Source organism: Garra rufa, chromosome 5, assembly GCF_049309525.1.
Source record: "Garra rufa chromosome 5, GarRuf1.0, whole genome shotgun sequence".
NCBI lineage: Eukaryota > Metazoa > Chordata > Actinopteri > Cypriniformes > Cyprinidae > Garra > Garra rufa.
In genome coordinates this window covers 14,894,013-14,912,944 of record NC_133365.1, presented here as the reverse complement: position 1 = coordinate 14,912,944, position 18,932 = coordinate 14,894,013, and the positions used below count along the sequence as shown (strand labels likewise).

Sequence of the window (18,932 nt, the reverse complement as noted above, 5' to 3'; positions counted from 1 at the left end):
AAAAAAATTGAAATTTACACACTTTGGGAAGCTAAAATGGGGCCTGTCCAAATTTACCCAAAATCCTATAAAGCCTAAAGGAAAACTCAAAACCTGGTGATTATATGCGACAGGTGATTCTAAACAACCATGCAAAGTTTTAAAGAGATCGGACCACAGCTAGCGCTTTAACAGTCATAAACGTAAAAAAAAAAAAAATCATATTTGTATAGTATATTATCTGGATTTGCTAAAAAAATATTTTTTAATCATTGATTTAGTTGATTACAGGCTTGTTAAATAATATGTAATGTATTTTTCCTTATGTGCTTAAATGCCTTAAGCACTTGAACTCCGGTAATTGCTGCTTCCAGCTATATATATATTTTTTTACTTCTTCTATTATATAATCTTATGGAGCATTTCCTTTTCATTATCACTTTGCCTTGCTTATTCTGGTTTTGTGTTCTAATAAGGCACTATTCCATGTAAACATTCTTTAAGGCTGAAATACACTACACAATTTTTACCCTGATTTAGAGTTTGCATAAGTTGATGCTAGTCGCCGAAAGTCTGAGCCAGTGTGCAGATTTTGGTTCACAGATTTCATAGACAATCTCGTAGTGTATGATAGTGACAGACTCCATTGCCATTCAAGTTCACGCATGGATTCTTCACGTTGACCAGTAGAAATCTGCTTGGTTTAAAAGTTATTTTTGTGTCAGCTGTGCTTCATGCATTGCTACACTAATGATAACAGACAGTAGAACCACAACTTTATGGCTTTTGACTGTTTGGTGTATTTGTTCTAGCTTTAAGGCTCTTGTCCTGAAGTGTAATGGGTCTATATGAAGGCTTTTATTTCTTAACCAACACTGTCTGGATATGTCCCTGCTTTGTGACCACAATTCAATAATAATGATTTAAAACATCCAACTTTATTGAGCTTGCTGCAGCCCTGCATAAAGAAAACCCTAACAAGTTTAGTTTGGATGTATTTATATACCATCAGCCAAAAAATATAATTTGGCATTTCAAATGAACTGTTAAAAGTACATATGTCGGTTGCTTTTTAAACCAACTTACATAAAACACAAATCAAGTGTAGAATTAGTTCTGGCAGGTCACGTCAGTCAAGCTTGCATCAGCTGACTCTCAGCTGATCCACGTCCATGTATACAATGTATACAACATCTATCACTATTCCCTTTTATAAGGTCCTTTCAGTATTATTCAGCAGCATATTGCTTTGCTCAGGAGATAATGGAGATAATTATCCTCCTCCATCCCCAGCTCCTCCTTTCATCTACAGTCAGGACATAGCATTAGATATTGCTCATTGAGTCAGACACTTTTATCCTGAATTATGTTGTTACATTAAATGGTCATTAAGAACATTAATGTTATCTGCTACATTTATGTTGGTTCAATTCTGTTTACCCTAGGGGGTTATCACTGCTCTGCCTGCTCTCATCCATGCTAGGCTGCACAGGGAGTTCTTGCACAGAAAAGAATCACACCTCCAATTCAAACTGTTTGCTGTTTGTCAATCATCTTTGATGATAGTGGTCCTAACAGACCTAAATAAAAGAGTTTTTTGCAGCTTTGCAGCTAAAAAAAATCTCAGTAAATACAGCCGCATAAAATATTAACAAAATGCAATTATCGTATATTGCTGTGGCTAGCAATCACGGTTCTGCTGAGCTGAAATAAAGGCTACTTTTTATTGCCCACTTTGCTGTGAATAATTCATGATATCCACTAAACAAATTTACAGTATCTTTAGAAGTTATTGCCGAAGATAAGAGTGGAAGATTCAGGATGTTTGGGGACTCAAGTAATCACTAAAATCTCTTACTGTTAGAAGAGCTCTCTCATTCTTTTTCTCTCACTGTTTCTCTCTGTGTTTTTTAGGTTGACATGCTTCGGCCAACAAAAATCACAGGCGTTATTACCCAGGGGGCTAAAGACTTTGGACACGTTCAGTTTGTCGGCTCCTACAAGCTGGCGTACAGCAATAACGGCGAGCGATGGTTTATATATCAAGACGAAAAACAGAAGAAAGACAAGGTAAGATTCTTTCTCACGCACTACCACATGTCAAAAACGCATATTATTTCAAGACCAAAAGAACTTTTATCTTTTGACCAAAGGCGTTTTATCTCAAGGTTTATCTGAATCACCTTGATATAAATCTTTTTTTTTTTTTTAATCATCTTTGCATTGTTTTTTGCTAAACCTAAACACTTGATTTCATAAACCTGGATTCCATGGATATGTTTACATCCCAAAGTCAATGAAAGAAGGACATCCTTGTCTGGAATCAGGGCTGTATATTCTCGTCAATCCTGTTCTGTCAGCACTGTCCCAGGGCACCTGGGCAGACTCTGTCTGTGTCTCTCTCTATGGCCTGTCTACACCCAGATAACAGTCCAATCTGCCCAGCCTTAGTGAAAAGTGTGCCAGAAATGTTTGTTTACAAACCTCTAGTGGGTTACAAACGTCGAGTCCATTGGCCTGAGCTTGTCTTCAGAGGCTTCTGACACTATTCTGAACCTAACAATAAAGCGGTTTATTTGTGTATGTATGTTTTAAAGACACATTGTTGAATATACTTGTCCGTTTTTGAAAAAGAAAAGCTTTTTATCAGGTTGTTAAATAAAAAAGCCAATGACTTTTGGCTGTAGACGTATGTCTGTTTGTGACCTTAATATTTGTGATGTTTGCCACACAGCCCTGTGTCACAGCTCTAATTTTAGTTCATTTTTAGTACTGAGATAATCTTTGCATTTGGCTACTGCTATAAAGCTGTGTGCCATGTTAAGAGAGCTGGTGAGTATTAGCTGGCACAGGGTCAGCACCTTGGCAAGCCAAGCACAGCATGGATCTTCGGATAAAAATGTGAAAAGGCAGAGATGGCCTCCTACGATTGTAATGAGATGATTAAAACCTGATTTGCACCACAGTGTTTCTCACTTCTTCTACAGTGATTTTTTCCCACTCAGTTTTCTCAAAGTTTTTAACTCCAATTATACGGTATAAGACTACATTTCTCAAAGCCTTTAGCAGAATATTACTTCCTAATAAGATGTAATATACTGCAGTTTCTGGGTAGAGTATAGAAATCACAATATAATCTCATTTTAAAATCATATTTAAAGAGTTAGTTGAAAAAAAGAACACTTATGTCATTCATTACGTACTCTAATGTCTTTCCAAACCTGTAAGACCTTTGTTCATCTTTGAAACACAAATTAAGATATTTCTCATGAAATCTGAGAGCTTTCTGACCCTGCATAGACAACAACACAACTACCACATTTAAGGCCCAAAAAGGTAGTAGTGTCATTGTTAAAATACTACAAGAAGCTACAAGAAGAACCATTACCAACCAATTCAACCCAATTAGTTGGTTAGGTTTTGGTTAAATGCCTGAAATAAGGTCTGTGGTCAACAAAAGTTCAAGATATTTTAACATTTTGTTCAAACTAAAGACTTTATTAAGCCTTTGTGTGACTTTGATGTGTTTTACTTGCTAACAAGTTGCTAAATTGGACTACAGATGGTGGAGACATTAAACACCATCATGGTGAACTGGTAAATCCATAACTCACTAGTCCGCATTTACAGCCTCATTATGTTTATAACCACTCTCTTGCGAGCTAATATAAGTCAAATATTCCAACTTTTAGATTTTAAATAGAGATTGAAAGAGTTGTCAGAAGCTTAGTGGTAATGGCCACTAAGGTTGAAAGCCTAGCATTAGCTTTGTACTTCTTCCAATTGTATTTAAGCTTTTTTGATTATCCTGCTGAAAAAAAAAAAACGTGCAGAAGTCATAAACTTTTATTGGTCACAGAGTTTCTTTTCTACAGTTATGCAAAAGCTAATGGAAAATCCTACTGGCTTTTTGTCAATGGAAGCAGAGTGATGCTAATTTCCAGAAAAAAAAATGTCATTCTTCTAGCACTCTGTAGGAGTGAGTATAGTGCCGAGAGAAGGCTGATGTTAAAGTTTGTAAATGAATGTAACTGTTTCCCTGTGATTTGCTTGCACTGCACCCGTCGATAAAAGAGACACAAATTGACAAGCTGTCATTGTCGACAAGAGTGTGGCATCAATGCATTAACAACTAGTTGTTCAGCTTGGTTCTGTAAACACTACGAGGATTTAATGAAAATTGATTCGGCTGTGGTTGTCACTCCCAATATAACCCACTCTGTATGTAAAGAATGCCATTAAGCACTTGAAAGAGGAGTGACAACCACATTTAGATGCCCATGTGTGGTCCATGATCACTTGTAGTGTGTTCCTCAGATCTTACTCTGCCTTTGGCCAAATTCCGAACTCATCTGAGTGTGCTTACTCTCAAGAGATTCAAGAGATGATTGGCGCAGACATGCACACCCATCATTGATTAGCCTCGGGTCAACGTCAAGGGGTTAATTAGCCCGCGAATAGAACTATTCCCTCGCAGGCAGGGGGGTCAATAGCACATTAGATGGCAGTAAATAAGATCACTTCCCAAGATTAGCTGCCAGTGGATTCCCTTCCCCATCCAAGGATGTAGCCACATTCCCTTGACGTGAACATGAAGAGGAAGGTAAAGCTCTGTGCTCTATGTTGCATATTTTGAAGATAGCAGCAATGCTTAGGCTTAGAAGATTCATATCGGCATTTGAATGACAAAAGAAAAGAGATGTGATTGGATTCCCATGATGGGTATGACCAGAAGGTAATATGTGGTTATAGAATCTCCAATTGTATAATCTGTATCTGTGTCAAATTGTGACTTACAACCAGGAAAGACACAAGTTCCCTTGCCTCATTTGGTAGTAGGTGCCCTTGATGTCCTCATTGCGGAAATCAATACTGTGGAAACATTGCTCAATGGGTTAAATAGGAGGCACATACCAGAACAGATTGGAGGGGAAAAGTAAAACTCTATTTCCAGCCACTGAGCAGGAAGTTAAAGCAAGGCTTAGTGACCCACAAAGGGCACAGTGGATATTATTAAAGAGAATTTTAGAGGTGCTTCTCTGAAATGCCTGCATTAATATCTGTGAAGACTCAATATAGATAGACAGTACAGACAGTTCTTCCTTGTTACATGATGGCCAACAGTTTTACTTGATTTTTGGCAAGTTTCGGTCACTTATCACTTGGTCTTGTTCTTATCACTCCATAGTCGCAATATACCTTTCAAGCTCTACTAAAATCTGATCTCACTCCCTCATATCCCCAGTTGCTTTCAACTCAAGGGAGAAAATGCAATATCAGATTGTATCATTTTTTTTAACCTTTCAGATTTGGACCTGATCTAATAGTAATCTTAAAGTGCTATTTATCTGGTTGCTGGCAATAAGGTTCTGAGGATGATGGTCCTCGAAGATGAAATTGAATACAATGCAACCTACTATTTACTGTCTTCAGGTGAGATGAGCTCTAGAACAGTGGTTGCATTAGCCCTGTATATTGACTAGCGGTCAAAGAGATTCCCTTTGTTACACAGAATCATTTTAGAATCACTGAACAGACAGAACAGATGAGTGCGAGAAAAGGTGCCAGTTTGGTAATGAACTGTGTGCTGTGGCTTAATGGCCAAATGTGAATCTGTAGGGTCTGCATTACTTTCCCTTTTCATTTTTAAAGCCTTTTCACTGTATATCAACATAATAAAATTTCTAGGGCTGTTTACTCTTTATTTAATTAAATGTTTAACACTATTACCTATTTAACACTTTTAAGGCATTCCTTCAGTTTGGCAAATATTACTTTTTTTGATTTGTTGATACTCTTTGTTCTATATCTTTTTCTATTTATTATTAGGGACCAAGCTTAGACACCTGTATCTGTTATATACCTTATAAAACTCATAATATACTTCTGTAAATAGATACAATTTAAATTTGTGTCTCGCACGCTAATGCTCTTCAAATTTCAAACTGGAATCATGGTGGAATATCCGGTGATGAGCACTTTGCAGGGCACTTACGGTCGAATAGAACAAACATCGTAAGTGATAAGAGAAACAAATGAAATATGCAGAGTCGGGGGCTGCGAGGACTGGGATTAGGAAACGCCACCTACTGGTGAAAACCAGTAACCCAGTTTGGCCAAAACTCATAAAAGTGATTTTGTTAGAATCAGAGCGGTATACTAAATCAAATACCAAATGTCAATACCATTTTGAGTATGGACTATTTTGAATTTTGACGTAAAATGCTGTATTTTCAAATGCTTTAGCATATTGTTAATTGGAATAAATCTTATAGAATCACTTGCGAGACAATTATGATATTTCGGATAGAGGACAGTCTCATCGTTAACCACTGCAAATTAGGTGTTTCTGACTCTGTAACGTCACCAACAGGCAAAATTTGCATTCATGTCTCTGCGAATAATTTTTAAACTGTAAGGTCTAAAAGCAAAATTCCTTTTCTACTCTGACTCCTTGGCTCATACAGAACCGAATGCATACAAAAAAATTCTAAATTTCTAAATTTCCGATTAATATACAGCCCAGATGGTTTGTCAAATTTTCACCAAAATTGTCTCAGATAATCTTCAGAGCATTCTGGCTAAATGTATCAAAAGATTTTTGATATACCAACATGTTTTTGTAAAACATGTTAATAAATTTGATTAAGTTTGCGCAAAAATGCACATGAGGCTATTGTATCGCTGCAACATTTATTTAAAAAGATATAAAAAATTGATTGCTTATAACTTCTGACCAGTTTGGCCCAAAATCAGACGGATGTCGGCCTTTTTGGGCATCTGCCATTTCAAGTGTCAGCCCATTTCAAGTGAGTGCCGTTTGGGTGTCAGCCCTCCTCCTGGAGAGCTATCATACTGCAGAGATCAGCCTTAACCCTAATCAAACACTTGAACTAGCTAATCAAGGTGTTTAGGGCTACTTAATTACAGACAGGTGTGTTAAAACAGGGTTGGAACTTAAGTCTGCAGGAAGGTAGTTTTCCAGGAGCAGTTTTCAATACTGAAAACAGTTGTGCTGCATAATATTTTTGTTTTTTTTAAATAGGTGGTGTTTTTTCTATCTTCTTTGATGAATAGAAAGGTCAAAAAAATGCATTTATTTGAAATAAAAATATACTTTAACAGTAGTGTGCTTAAGAATGTGTACTAAATGTGACCCTGGACCACAAAACCAGTCTTAAGTCGCTGGGGTATATTTGTAGCAATAGCCAAAAATACATTGCATGGGTCAAAATTATTGATTTTTCTTTTATGCCAAAAATCATTAGGAAATTAAGTAAAGATCATGTTCCATGAAGATTTTTTTGTAAAATTCCTACTGTAAATGTATCAAAATGTAATTTTTGATTAGTAATATGCATTGTTAAGAACCTAATTTGGACAACTTTAAAGGTGATTTTCTCAGGATTTTGATATTTTTGCACCCTCAGATTCCAAATTTTCAAATAGATGTATCTCAGCCAAATATTGTCCTATCCTAACAAACCATACATCAATAGAAAGCTTATTTACTGAGCATTCATATTCCATATACATCTCAGTTTTGTAAAATTTAACCTTATGACTGGTTTTGTGGTCCAGGGTCACAAATGTGTTCATGTAAGAAGTATGAAAAAATAATAAGATTAATCATGAATAAATCTTATAATCGATTGACAGCTCTATAAATTACACAACCATAATTTGAAAACTGCCACCTGAAGCTCGCTTCAGCAAGGGCTAATGAGTAGCTTTGATAAGTTGGCACGCCTCAGAGTAATGACAGAAATTCGGATCAGGTCCTTATAGGATTGCTTTCCTGCTGAGTCACACCAGATCTTCTCCATTTTATCAGAGCTCGGGAGAAATAGGACAACTGTACCCGTGGAGCCCTCACATCTGATCTATTGTTCGAGATTTGTTTGCTCTGCACAGCACAGCCTGTTCAGCTCCTCTGTTACTATATAGATGAGTTAAAGAAAGGAAGGAGACTGACTTAAGAGGGAGAAAATGAAAAGGAATGGTGTATTAAAAGTGATTGTGTCCTCGTTTGGTCCCTGTCAGGGTGCGGGATGTCAGCCTCCTGGGAAAATCATGCGGCCTGCCACTTCTTAAACACTTACTTTTATAGACAGTCCAGACAGTGTCAGAAAAGGGCGAGCTGGAGCTCACGCAATATCTCCATAGTTAATAACATTAAATTGAGCGAGCTAGTGCTCTACAGATGAGGCCGTAACAGTGAATAATATGAATCTGGCTCAGACAAGCAAATGAGAGGGATAATGCCAGCTGGCACATAAGATAAAGCAATATTATACCTTTAGAAAGATATAAAAGATGTTGCTGTATATAATAGGTGCTTAGATTTAATAGAAGGTGTTTTGGCCATGATTTTAGATTCTGTTTCAGCCCTTGTTTAGGCACTTGAGATGAAAGAAATGTTGATTATAAATAAACTTTTACTTATATATATATATATATATATATATATATATATATATATATAAGTAATGTTACTGATTACATTTGATTACTTTTTATAACTTTTGTACATTTATAATGCATGCTTCCAACTGTTACTCATTTTTTGTAAACATTTAAAGCAGGCAGGGTTAACCTTACAGTACTCAACACTGATTACTGTCCGACTTTCAAAATCCTTCTTTACTTCAATTAAGAATTATAGTTATTAATTTTAAAGCACAGCCACCACAAAAATCTAACTTTAACACCTTTTTTTTACTTTGAACTGACTACTTTTACCTGATTTCATTTTTGAAAAGTACGGTTGCAATCGAAATTCAATCCTCTTGACCTGCAAGACATTTTGCTGCAGAGAACAAAATTTTGTGAAAACATTTTATCAAAGGCATCAGTATACTAGAGGAAAAAGTTTATCAATACACTTTTGAGTAATTCTAAGAAAGTAGGTTGATGAATAATTGAAATAAAAAATCAAATCGGCTCTAAATGTTCATGTTCAAAATTATTCAACCCCCAAAAGTAAAATTTGGTGCAGAATCTTTTTTTTTTTTTTTTCTTAAAAACCACCAATAAACACTGCTTGGAAGTGCTTAAAAGCTTCTGTTACCACTCTACAGCAATTTTGGCCCATTCCTTGCCTGAAAAAGCTTACAGATCACTGATAATCTTTGGTTTTCACATTGCCACTGCTTTCATCAAATTCAAACAAATACTTTCAATAAGAATTAGATCTGGAGACTGAACAGGCCACTCAGGATCATTCTATGACTGATCCCTGAACCAAGCCTAAGTAGATTTGGATGTATACTTTGTGATGATTGTCCTGAAAGTCCATTGATCATCAGCTTCAGTCTTTGCACCAAAGACATCACAGTTCTTGCCAAAATGGCTTTATACTTATAAAGTACTGCAGTCTCTGGAGGGTTGAATAATTTCGATTGCAACTGTACATTTTAACGTTTCATTTTCTTCCATTTTATACACAAATTGTGCTAGACAAAAGCATAAATGTGAGATCTGAAAACGGAAAGTAGGCCAAGATTGCTAGATGTCAAGACCTGTTTGAGTAAAACAGATCTTAGAAATGAAGAAAGGTGCTTGGTTGTTTAAAGATTTAGCTGTTAGCACAAGATTTACTCACACTTATGCCATTCCAGATGTATATGACTGTCAGTGTCTGTCAATCTGTAAATCAGGTTTGGAATCAGTTGCAAAATTCATGCTCAGATATAATACCCAAATCTCTCTACAACCTTGTTTTGCCATGCTGCAAAAGGACTTGAGATTGCCTTTCCACTTTAAGTGTCACTCGAGAGATTTTTACACTGATTCCGCTCCATATGAAGGACCCACTTCAAAGGATGTGTTTATGAATTGAGCAGTCTTGCAGCTTGAAGAGGCTATGAAGTGATAAAGTGTCCTCCCCTTGTGATCAAACTCCAAAAGCCCTCACCTCTAAATAGAATATCTGCTATACCTGATGCACCTTCTTATATAATCCTCCATTTGTTTCTGCATGCCATAACACTCATTCAGTGCTCTAAAGACAACTTTCCGTTCCACGGCTTTGCAGTGATGAGCGGAGCAGTGCAGGGATTAGATTAAGCAGTAAACACCAGGCGCAGATTTATGGGATGTCTTAGAGATGGATTTGTTTTCTTTTCGGCTTTTATGCATAATCGTGCCAAATGTTCTTGGGTGCACAGGGAGAGAAGGTAATTGAGAGTGACTTGTTTCCATCATTCCTTCAGAGGGTACATCAGAAGAGTGAGATGTCTCATTTGGTTACGGTTACAGAAAGCGAAAGCGTTCACTTGAATTTTATTGTTTACTGTTGCGTGAAAGACTGAAATGGATAAGTACCATAAAAGAGATGTGCACTACAGTACACCTCTGTGAGTCTGTTTTTATTTAGCGTTTACCAGTCGAACAGCAACAATATCGGTTGCTCAAGTAATTAACCTTACCTGATGAGTCATGTTTATTTTAATTGTAGAGAGCTTCAACTCAAACTGTTATAATTAAATTGAAAAATCATGATGTTATTCTAAACCTTCGATAAGCTATTACACTTGGATGCCCATCATAATATAGAACAACCACTTCCATTTCAAAGTGACTTGCAAAAGATGGTACATCTTAACATTAGAGAGTCTTGATTACAGTCTACATTACCTTTAAATTCCACAGCTTATAGTACATTGTTACTATAATTATTTACAAAAATGCACAATATTTGTAAGATGGGCACTGTTTTGTGACTTGTTACCAATCAGTTTAAAAGTTAAGCTCAATCCTTACAGTTTAGGGATGTAATGGTACACATATTCATAACAAAAAAACAGGCATGTATGTGTAGAAAACAAATACGACGTTGTTTTAACTATTGGAGATCAGATGCATGTGCTATTTAATGCATTTGAAACCTCTTTTCCTCAGAGCATAACTTATATCCTACGGTTACATCCTTATCTCTAAATGTTAGAAAGTCATGGCAGTATTTTCATTTTGCATTAAGGATCATCCTGACAGCAAGCAAGTTAAACTTAAAGAATGAGTGCTGGAGCGTATGCACGTATGCATGTCTAACAGATGGAGCACAATAAAATGGCAACACAATAATTCTGACTAAAATACAATTTTGCTTTGGAAGCATTTCACATCCCTTTCCTTATTTACAACAGCGCAATAAAGTGCAGTACAGTTTCAGCAATGTTGACACAGTTTATTTATTTAAAGATAGACGCATAGTTTGTACATTTTATCACTGAATAAATGTATGAAGGAATGAATAAGAACGAAAGAAAGCAATGAACATGTTTTACACCCACTGTAGCAAAAACATATCGAAATGTGACTTAAAGGGTTAGTTCACCCAAAAATGAAAATTAGCCCATGATTTACTCACCCTTCAGGCATCCTAGAAGTATATGACTTCCTTCTTTCAAAAAATATCCTGGCACTTCTAAGCTTTACAATGGCATAGTCAAGTGTTTCTCTTCATCAGTCCAAAACAAGACCAATAAACTGCATCCATAATAAAAAGTGTCTCACACGGTTCCAGGGGGTGAATAAAGGCCTGTAGCGAATTGATGTATTTTTGTAAGGCCTGTGAGTCTTGTGAAAACCAATGTTTGTTTACGGGAGCAAAGGAAGCAAAGTTTCCTTACTTTAGCAAAGGAAAACCAAAATTTATATCAAAATCCTCTGACATTTTTCTTTAGAAATTCCTCGTTTTGAACTTCTAATTTGTGACCTATGTTTTATTTTGATCTTTCCGGACTCTTTGTGAACCACTTGATTTATATTTGCATTTTAACTCTCTCACAGAAAAGACTAAAAATCTACCCTCATGCTCCTTAGTAAATGTATTTTTCAGCATTCTTCCACAACACTGGCTGCACATACACTTATATTGGATTTTGCATATCTTGTACTGTAATTGGCAGTATTGGAATCACACAGGCGCTTGAGGTGCCATCAGGGTTATAGAATGTTAATGAAAGACATAAAAGCACCCTAATAAATCTTACTTAACTCTCACATATTTCCCGCTATACTATCTATCAACACTCACAGTCAAAGTATGCAGACCTTATCATTATACTGTAAAAGCCTGGCGGGAAATGCTTGACATTGAAAGAGTTTCCTGTGCAGGGCATCAGATGAGAAGTTCAGCGAATGAGTTCATGTTTTGAGCTGCCCTTTTGCCTAATCAATTTTTTATGACATTTCCCCCCGCTCAGCCTTGGAGTACATTGGAAAGAGTCAAGCTGCAAAACACAAGATTGGTTCCATGGTGCAAAAGGGAATGCAGATTCAGTGTGGAAGAGATAGAGGGAGGGACACCAGCAATTAGACACACAGGATCTCTGTTTACTCTCTGCTGATGAATATGCGCTGTCAGAGCTCGGAGAGCTCAACAAAATTTGTCTTTGAAGCCCACTTGAAGACTTAGTTCCAAGCCAACCTCTTTGTTGCTTGCTGATTTTTTCCCCTTCTCTGAACTCTTTACACTGAACATACTTGAGCTCTGTTTGCCTTCAGCATCAGTTCAGCAGCGCACTCAAGGGTTATTCATAAATCATGAACTGTACTTCCTTTCTGTGACTCTGTATTGTAAATACGCACTGTGTGATTGATAGGGCAATGTGTTTGTATACGCCTGCTGTAGGAAATACAAAGTCAAGCTGATTTCATCAAAAGCAAATTAAATAAGCCGACTGTTTACAGTGAATTAGCCTGCAGTTCTTTTGAGCTTTAAATTGGCGGCACATGAGCCAAAACTAAACAGTTTTAAAACTTTCAGTAGCTCCAATTTGGTTGCCAGTGAGTGTTCATGATTACATCCTATAATAATATAAATCAGATTAATAGCAAATTGTGGATCAGATGTGGTCAGTACACATATTATAGCCTATTTGTCACAGATTTCTTTCTATAGGGTGAAAACAATGGTTTTATGTATTGCTGTTTGCTGTCTATAACACCAATCCTAAACTGAAGAGAATTTGGGTCTCAATTGCTGTTGTTTTTTAAATTCTTAAGCCAGAGAAACCTAAGTCTCTTATGCTCACCAAGGCTGTTTATGTTATTAAAATGCAGAAAAACAGTTACATTGTGAAATATTCTTATCATTTAAAATATGTTTTTTTTTTTTTGACTTTATTTTAAAATGTAATTTATTTATATGATGGCAAAGCTGAATTTTCATTAGCCATTACATTGTGATTGAAAGAGTAAGTTGGAAAGAACTGCATTTATTTGGAAAATATATATATATTTTTTTGTAGCATTATACATGTCCTTACTGTCACTTTTGATTAAGTGAACGTGTCCTTGCTAAATAAAATGTGGAAATATATTTTTTTTCTGACAAAAATGGAAGCTTAATAATAGTGATGTTACGGTATTATCAGTATCGTGGTCTCAAAATCTCAATATCATTGTGGTAACATGACGATATGAAACGATAGGTCTTTTGGGCAAAAAGTGTAGTTTTTAAAATATTTTACAATTTCTTATTCGAACATAAATGGTCTTTAAAGTCGTGTTTTGGGCCATTATGCTTTGGCACAGTATCTGTCAAATGAACTAAAACCAAAAGCACAATATGGCTTTATCCCTTCATCAAGTCTGTTTTCACTGAACGTTTCAAAGTGAAGTGCGCACTTTGTTTAGGCGATCAGCTCGTGATCTGGTGTTTTCCGCTCAGTTCACAGTGAATAGAGTGAACTTGTTAACTGCATGTTCTGTGAGTTTAGCATGCATTTGGAAATGCGTTGGCCACCAGTTATATTTTCGCGGTAGACTATTATTTGTAGTGTACTACTGTAGTGTAAAGCAAGTTTTTTGAGGAAAACATTTCAGGATTTCTCTCCATATAATGGACTTCTATGGTGCCCCTGAGTTTGAACTTCCAAAATGCAGCTTCAAATGGCTCTAAACAATCACATCTGAGGAAAGAAGGGTCTTATCTAGCAAAACGAATGGTTATTTTCTAAAAAAAATTACAATTTATTTACTTAACCTCAAATGCTCATCTTGTCTAGCTCTGTATGTACTCTGTGTAGAGATTAAAATGTATATAAATAGTAAATGTTTTTAGAAAATAACCGATAGTTTCGCTTAGATAAGACCTCTTCCTCGGCTGGGATCTTTTAGAGCCCATTGAAGCTGGATTTAAACTGCATTTAAACTCCGGGGCACCATAGAAGTCCACTATATGGAGAGAAATCCTGAAATGTTTTCCTCAAAAAACATATTTTCTTTTTCTTTTCTTTTTTGTTCTGAAAGTGAACTACTCCTTTAAGAACATAGGTTGGAGCTCTTCATTTTGAACTCTCAAAGAGAATCAGATAGAAGAATTTAACTGTAAAATGTACAAAATGTTAGCCTGGAAAAATCCAGACCCTAATCTATTAAGATTATGGGTCTGGCCTCAAGCAATGAAAAGGACCTAACTCGAGGGGCGGCACCAAGCATGCATTTGAAATTCTCACTGCACGAAATTGGATAACTCCAGACCAATCACAACAATACATGGTGTGACGTATCCAGAGCGACGGTGAACATATAAGAGTGGATTTCAATGTTATAACATAAACAATGTGACAAGATTAATAACTATTAATTACAACAGCCGAATCAATCTCATTAAAACAATTAGGTCCAATCAAACTATTCATTAACTATCAACTAATATGTGGATAGACGCTAGCGTTTCATTCAGCAGCGAGACATATCGTCCTGTTCAAGTTAGGCTACTGTATTACTATTGAATAGTTCAGTTTTTCGTTACAGTAAGTTTACCAAGTGACTCTTACCATTTGTAAATGAGATGGACCTCCTCCACCACAATCCCGATCAGGTTGTCCCGGTAGACCTTGTTCGATAACATTTATCACCACTTCTTTTTTAACAGCCAGGACTCGAGACTGCCGAATGCTATCTGGCATTGCCCGGTTCTGATCTGTTCCCCTTCATGGTCGCCCCATACGCTTAACTACCAGCGGAGCTAACTGATAGATTAAACTCTTGCCGTATCCAGTCCGCAAAACAGCAAAAACGTCCTTCTTACAAAGGAACGATTCGAGCGCAGCTTTCTGTTCCTCTTTTGTAGCGGCCAAAGCCGTTTCAAACAACTGATTTTCATCTGTAGAATAGATCTCTTTCAATGTTTACTAAATGATTCCGGACGTCGCAGCGCTGTCGTCATCAGCTTAGCTCGCCTCTGGCCCGCCTACATCAGATACACCGATTTGATTGGTTCCCAGAATTGCTTACGTATTGCAGTAACATGCATCATTGCTCGAGGCCAGAGTGTCTTGCAGAGACAATTCAAATTGTGCTCTCGCGAGATCTCTGGATTTCCAGGGTAACAAAATGTTCCTTCCATGTGAACTTCCATGTCTTCATTTGCTTTTTTTTTTTTAAATATCGCAATAAATGTTGTATCATGGAATTTATATTGAGAATCATTGTGTAATTTGGGAATTTCTTTCCTCTTTCCAACAGGTCTTTCAAGGAAATTTCGATAATGACACCCACAGAAAGAACGTGATAGATCCTCCCATCTATGCCAGATTCATCCGAATTCTCCCATGGTCGTGGTACGGAAGAATCACTTTGCGCGCAGAGTTACTGGGATGCACAGAGGAAGAGTGAAGACCCCTATTCATTTCCCCTTTGCTACACTTTGGTCCATATTCAATATAAACTGTGCTTAAACATGTCAAATTAAAATTGGTTTCAGTTGTATTTTCTAGTTTTGTTTTAGGTTTTTCCCCCTTAAAAGCCTAGTTTAGTTTAGTCATCTCTCATGCCCTGCTTGTTTGTCCTTTTTATGGTCTGTGCCATTTGTCGAATTCTTTCTCTCTTTTTTTTTCTTTTTTTTTAATGGCTAAATGGAGGGTGGGGGTTATTTCACTGTGGTTTACGCAGTGGAACAATAGCCACTGTACAGTGTCACTTTAAACCAGAACAAAAAAATGACATGCAATGCTTTTTGGGCCATAATCAAACACATCACAGAAAAGACTAACATTAATATGTAAATTATCTTTCTACTTTCATTTTAACAGCAGGCCTGACTGAAGTTATATCACAACCGACACTGACATTGTTGTGTAGACAAAAAATACGATGGTATTGTATTATATGTAAAACGCAAAATAACTGCATGATGCAAAAATGAATAGAAGTATAAGACAACAAGATGTATAAGTTCAAATTAAAGCATTTCGTAGATCATTTTTATTATCATTTCAAATTTTTATGATCTGTTTTGCTGTACTTTTCTAAAGGCACTGTTACATGCCCCATAACGTAATGACATGCCATAATAATAAAAGCAACACTACAGTACTGGAAGCACCTATTACAAATGAATCTTAAATAATTTCACACACAAAGACAACCGATGGAAAGTTATGAAGGTAAAGGTACATTCACTTACAGGTTATTACGTAGGCAGTCTGTAACAACGACTGGAGAAATTTGTAAGAAAATAATATCCTTGGAAATTAATTCTTTAGAAGTTTTTTTAATGTATACAATATTGTTTGTTTAACTTCCAGATGTCTCAGTTTTTCAGGCTGTTTACCTATTATCTGTACTACTGTATTTTTGTTTTTCTTGATTGTAAAAACCTCAGGATAGTTGTCATCTTTTTTTAGTACTTACAATTGTACGATTAAAAAAACTTGGTGGAATGCAAAGTCCCTTTGAAATGTCTCACATTTGTATGTGCTTGTTAGAAAATGTGAAGGAATATTAACATACGGAAAAAAGTGGGATTATTCTTTCTTTCCCCTTTGCATATAATGAAGTCACCAATAAATAACAGCTCTCAAGTATGGAAAGATTAGATACAGATGTTTATACAGCTGTTAGGTAATCATCAAAATCTAGTTATTCATTCCAAGGGTGAGCACCATTGGGTTGTGAAATCACTGCATCATTTTATTTGCTACTTTTCTGGAAATTTTCAGGGCTCATGACATACATAATATATATATATATATATATATATATATGAGAACCCATTAGATGGGGGAGGGGGGTTTAACACTATTTGTACAGTCTTGAATGTGACAAAAAACAAACATGAATTCAGCGTATATCATACACCAGAATCATCATATACATCACGTACAGTACCATATTTTTTAACTAACAGATAAATGTTGGCATCATGTTTCTATGTTTACCATGTTATCGACATATATGGAAGTAATATCAGTAATTCTTGTCTAACATTTCCCTGTGTCTGTGAGATTCGTCTCTAACACTGTTCAAATGACTTGTGTGCACATTTAACAGTTTTGTACAGACCTTTTGAGGGTGACTGTGTATTAAGAAAAAAAAATCGAAATATGAGGTCCACAGGCACATTTTTGAAAAAAATAAATAACAAAATATGTATATTGGTGGGTCTGATAGTCCAGCATTTCCATTACATGTGCTGTGAATAGTGATCGTTTGAAAACATGTATAGAGTTAAAGTCAAGAGAGACCCAGTGGGCCACATACTCTTTTTGTTTTGCGTTTATGCTGTCAGCTGTTCCAAAAAAAATGTCATGTTTCTTTTTTATTCATACCGTGTCAAGCAAGTGCTATATGGTAAAACATACCAATTATACACCATTAATTCAAGAGAAGTGTACAAAGGAGGACAGCCATTGCTAACATATAGACAGCTCTTTTGTTTGACAAATAAAAAGACATCTGTGAAAAATCTCTCGATTTCTGTCTATTGCTTTTTCGCGTTTGCCTTCACTGATGTTTTTGGAAAATAAATAAATAAATAAAAAAACTCTTCTGTTGTTGTTTGTCCCAGTACATGATTTGGTATGCAGCTTGTGTTTTTCACTTGCATTGATTGCTTTCCTCCTTCTCCCAAGCTATTCTTTGTTCAGGATCGCGCGAGATACAGCCTATGAATGTGATGTCAGATCATATACTGCTTATGGCATTTCATGTGACGGAAAAAAAAAAACAGACAAAAAAGAAGCAGAAGAAATCTTCAGGAGATGGCCAGATATGCCCGACTGTGATGACTAGCAATGAATTTAAAACCTCTGTGCCTCAATAAATTTTAAACATGACATTTTTTTAAAAGAACTATGTTGCTTTTCTCTGCCACAGGATGAAAATTAAAAAGGTACTTGTGACTTCTTATCTCACAATTCTGGCTTCTTGTCTCGCAGTTAAAAAATGCAAGATATAAATGCAGAATTGAGAGAAAGAAAGTCAGAATTCTGAGTTTAAAGGATTAGTTCACTTCTAGAATAAAAATTTCCTGATCATTTACTCACCTTCATGTCATCCAAGATGTTCATGTCTTTCTTCAGTCGAAAATAAATTAAGGTCTTTCAGGAAAACATTCCAGGATTTTTCTCCATATAGTGGATTTCAATGGGAACCAGCGGGTTGAAGGTTCAAACTGCAGTTTCAATGCAGCTTCAAAGGGCTCTACTCAATCCCAGCTGAGGAATAAGGGTCTCAACTAGAGAAAAGATTAGTCATTTCCTAAAAAAAAAAAAAAGTATATACTTTTTAACCACAAATGCTTGTCTTGCAGTGGCTCGACGTACAGTCACAATGGAAAGTCATGACTGATGTAGGCGAAAGTACCGACCCAGTGTTTACAAAGCGAAGGTGCAAAGAAAGTCAATCGCCCTTTCCAAAAAAAAGGGTAAAACGATTTTGAATGATTTTGAAGTTTTCTCAAATTTCATTTTCTGCTCCCCTACCTTTTTGAACCATAGTACACAAACAAAGAACTAACCACATCTGACTTTTCCAATGTGATTACATAATGCGTGAAGTAGGAATGAGTGATATCTTATTGTTTGCGATATACCGGTAAAAATTTTCCCCACGATAAGAATTAGGAATTGGTCATCGGATGCAGAATTCACTTTCACATGTTGTTTGAACATAAATGGGTGTTGGCAGTGTATATACACATCCACCCTATAAGGATA

The 18,932-nt window shown here is 36.2% G+C and overlaps 1 protein-coding gene across 3 annotated transcripts in view; it reads left to right on the top strand.

Moving 5' to 3' along the window:
- The window catches only part of edil3a (EGF-like repeats and discoidin I-like domains 3a), a 211,750-nt gene extending 194,068 nt beyond the window's left edge, over nt 1–17,682 (top strand). For all 3 annotated transcript variants that reach the window (XM_073839789.1, XM_073839788.1, XM_073839787.1), the window contains 2 exons: nt 1,894–2,049; nt 15,460–17,682. In XM_073839789.1, coding sequence (XP_073695890.1) covers nt 1,894–2,049; nt 15,460–15,609 — 306 coding nt within the window. In that variant the 3' untranslated portion in view covers nt 15,610–17,682. The remainder of the gene's footprint in view (nt 1–1,893; nt 2,050–15,459) is intronic.
- The last annotated feature ends 1,250 nt before the right edge of the window (nt 17,683–18,932 follow it).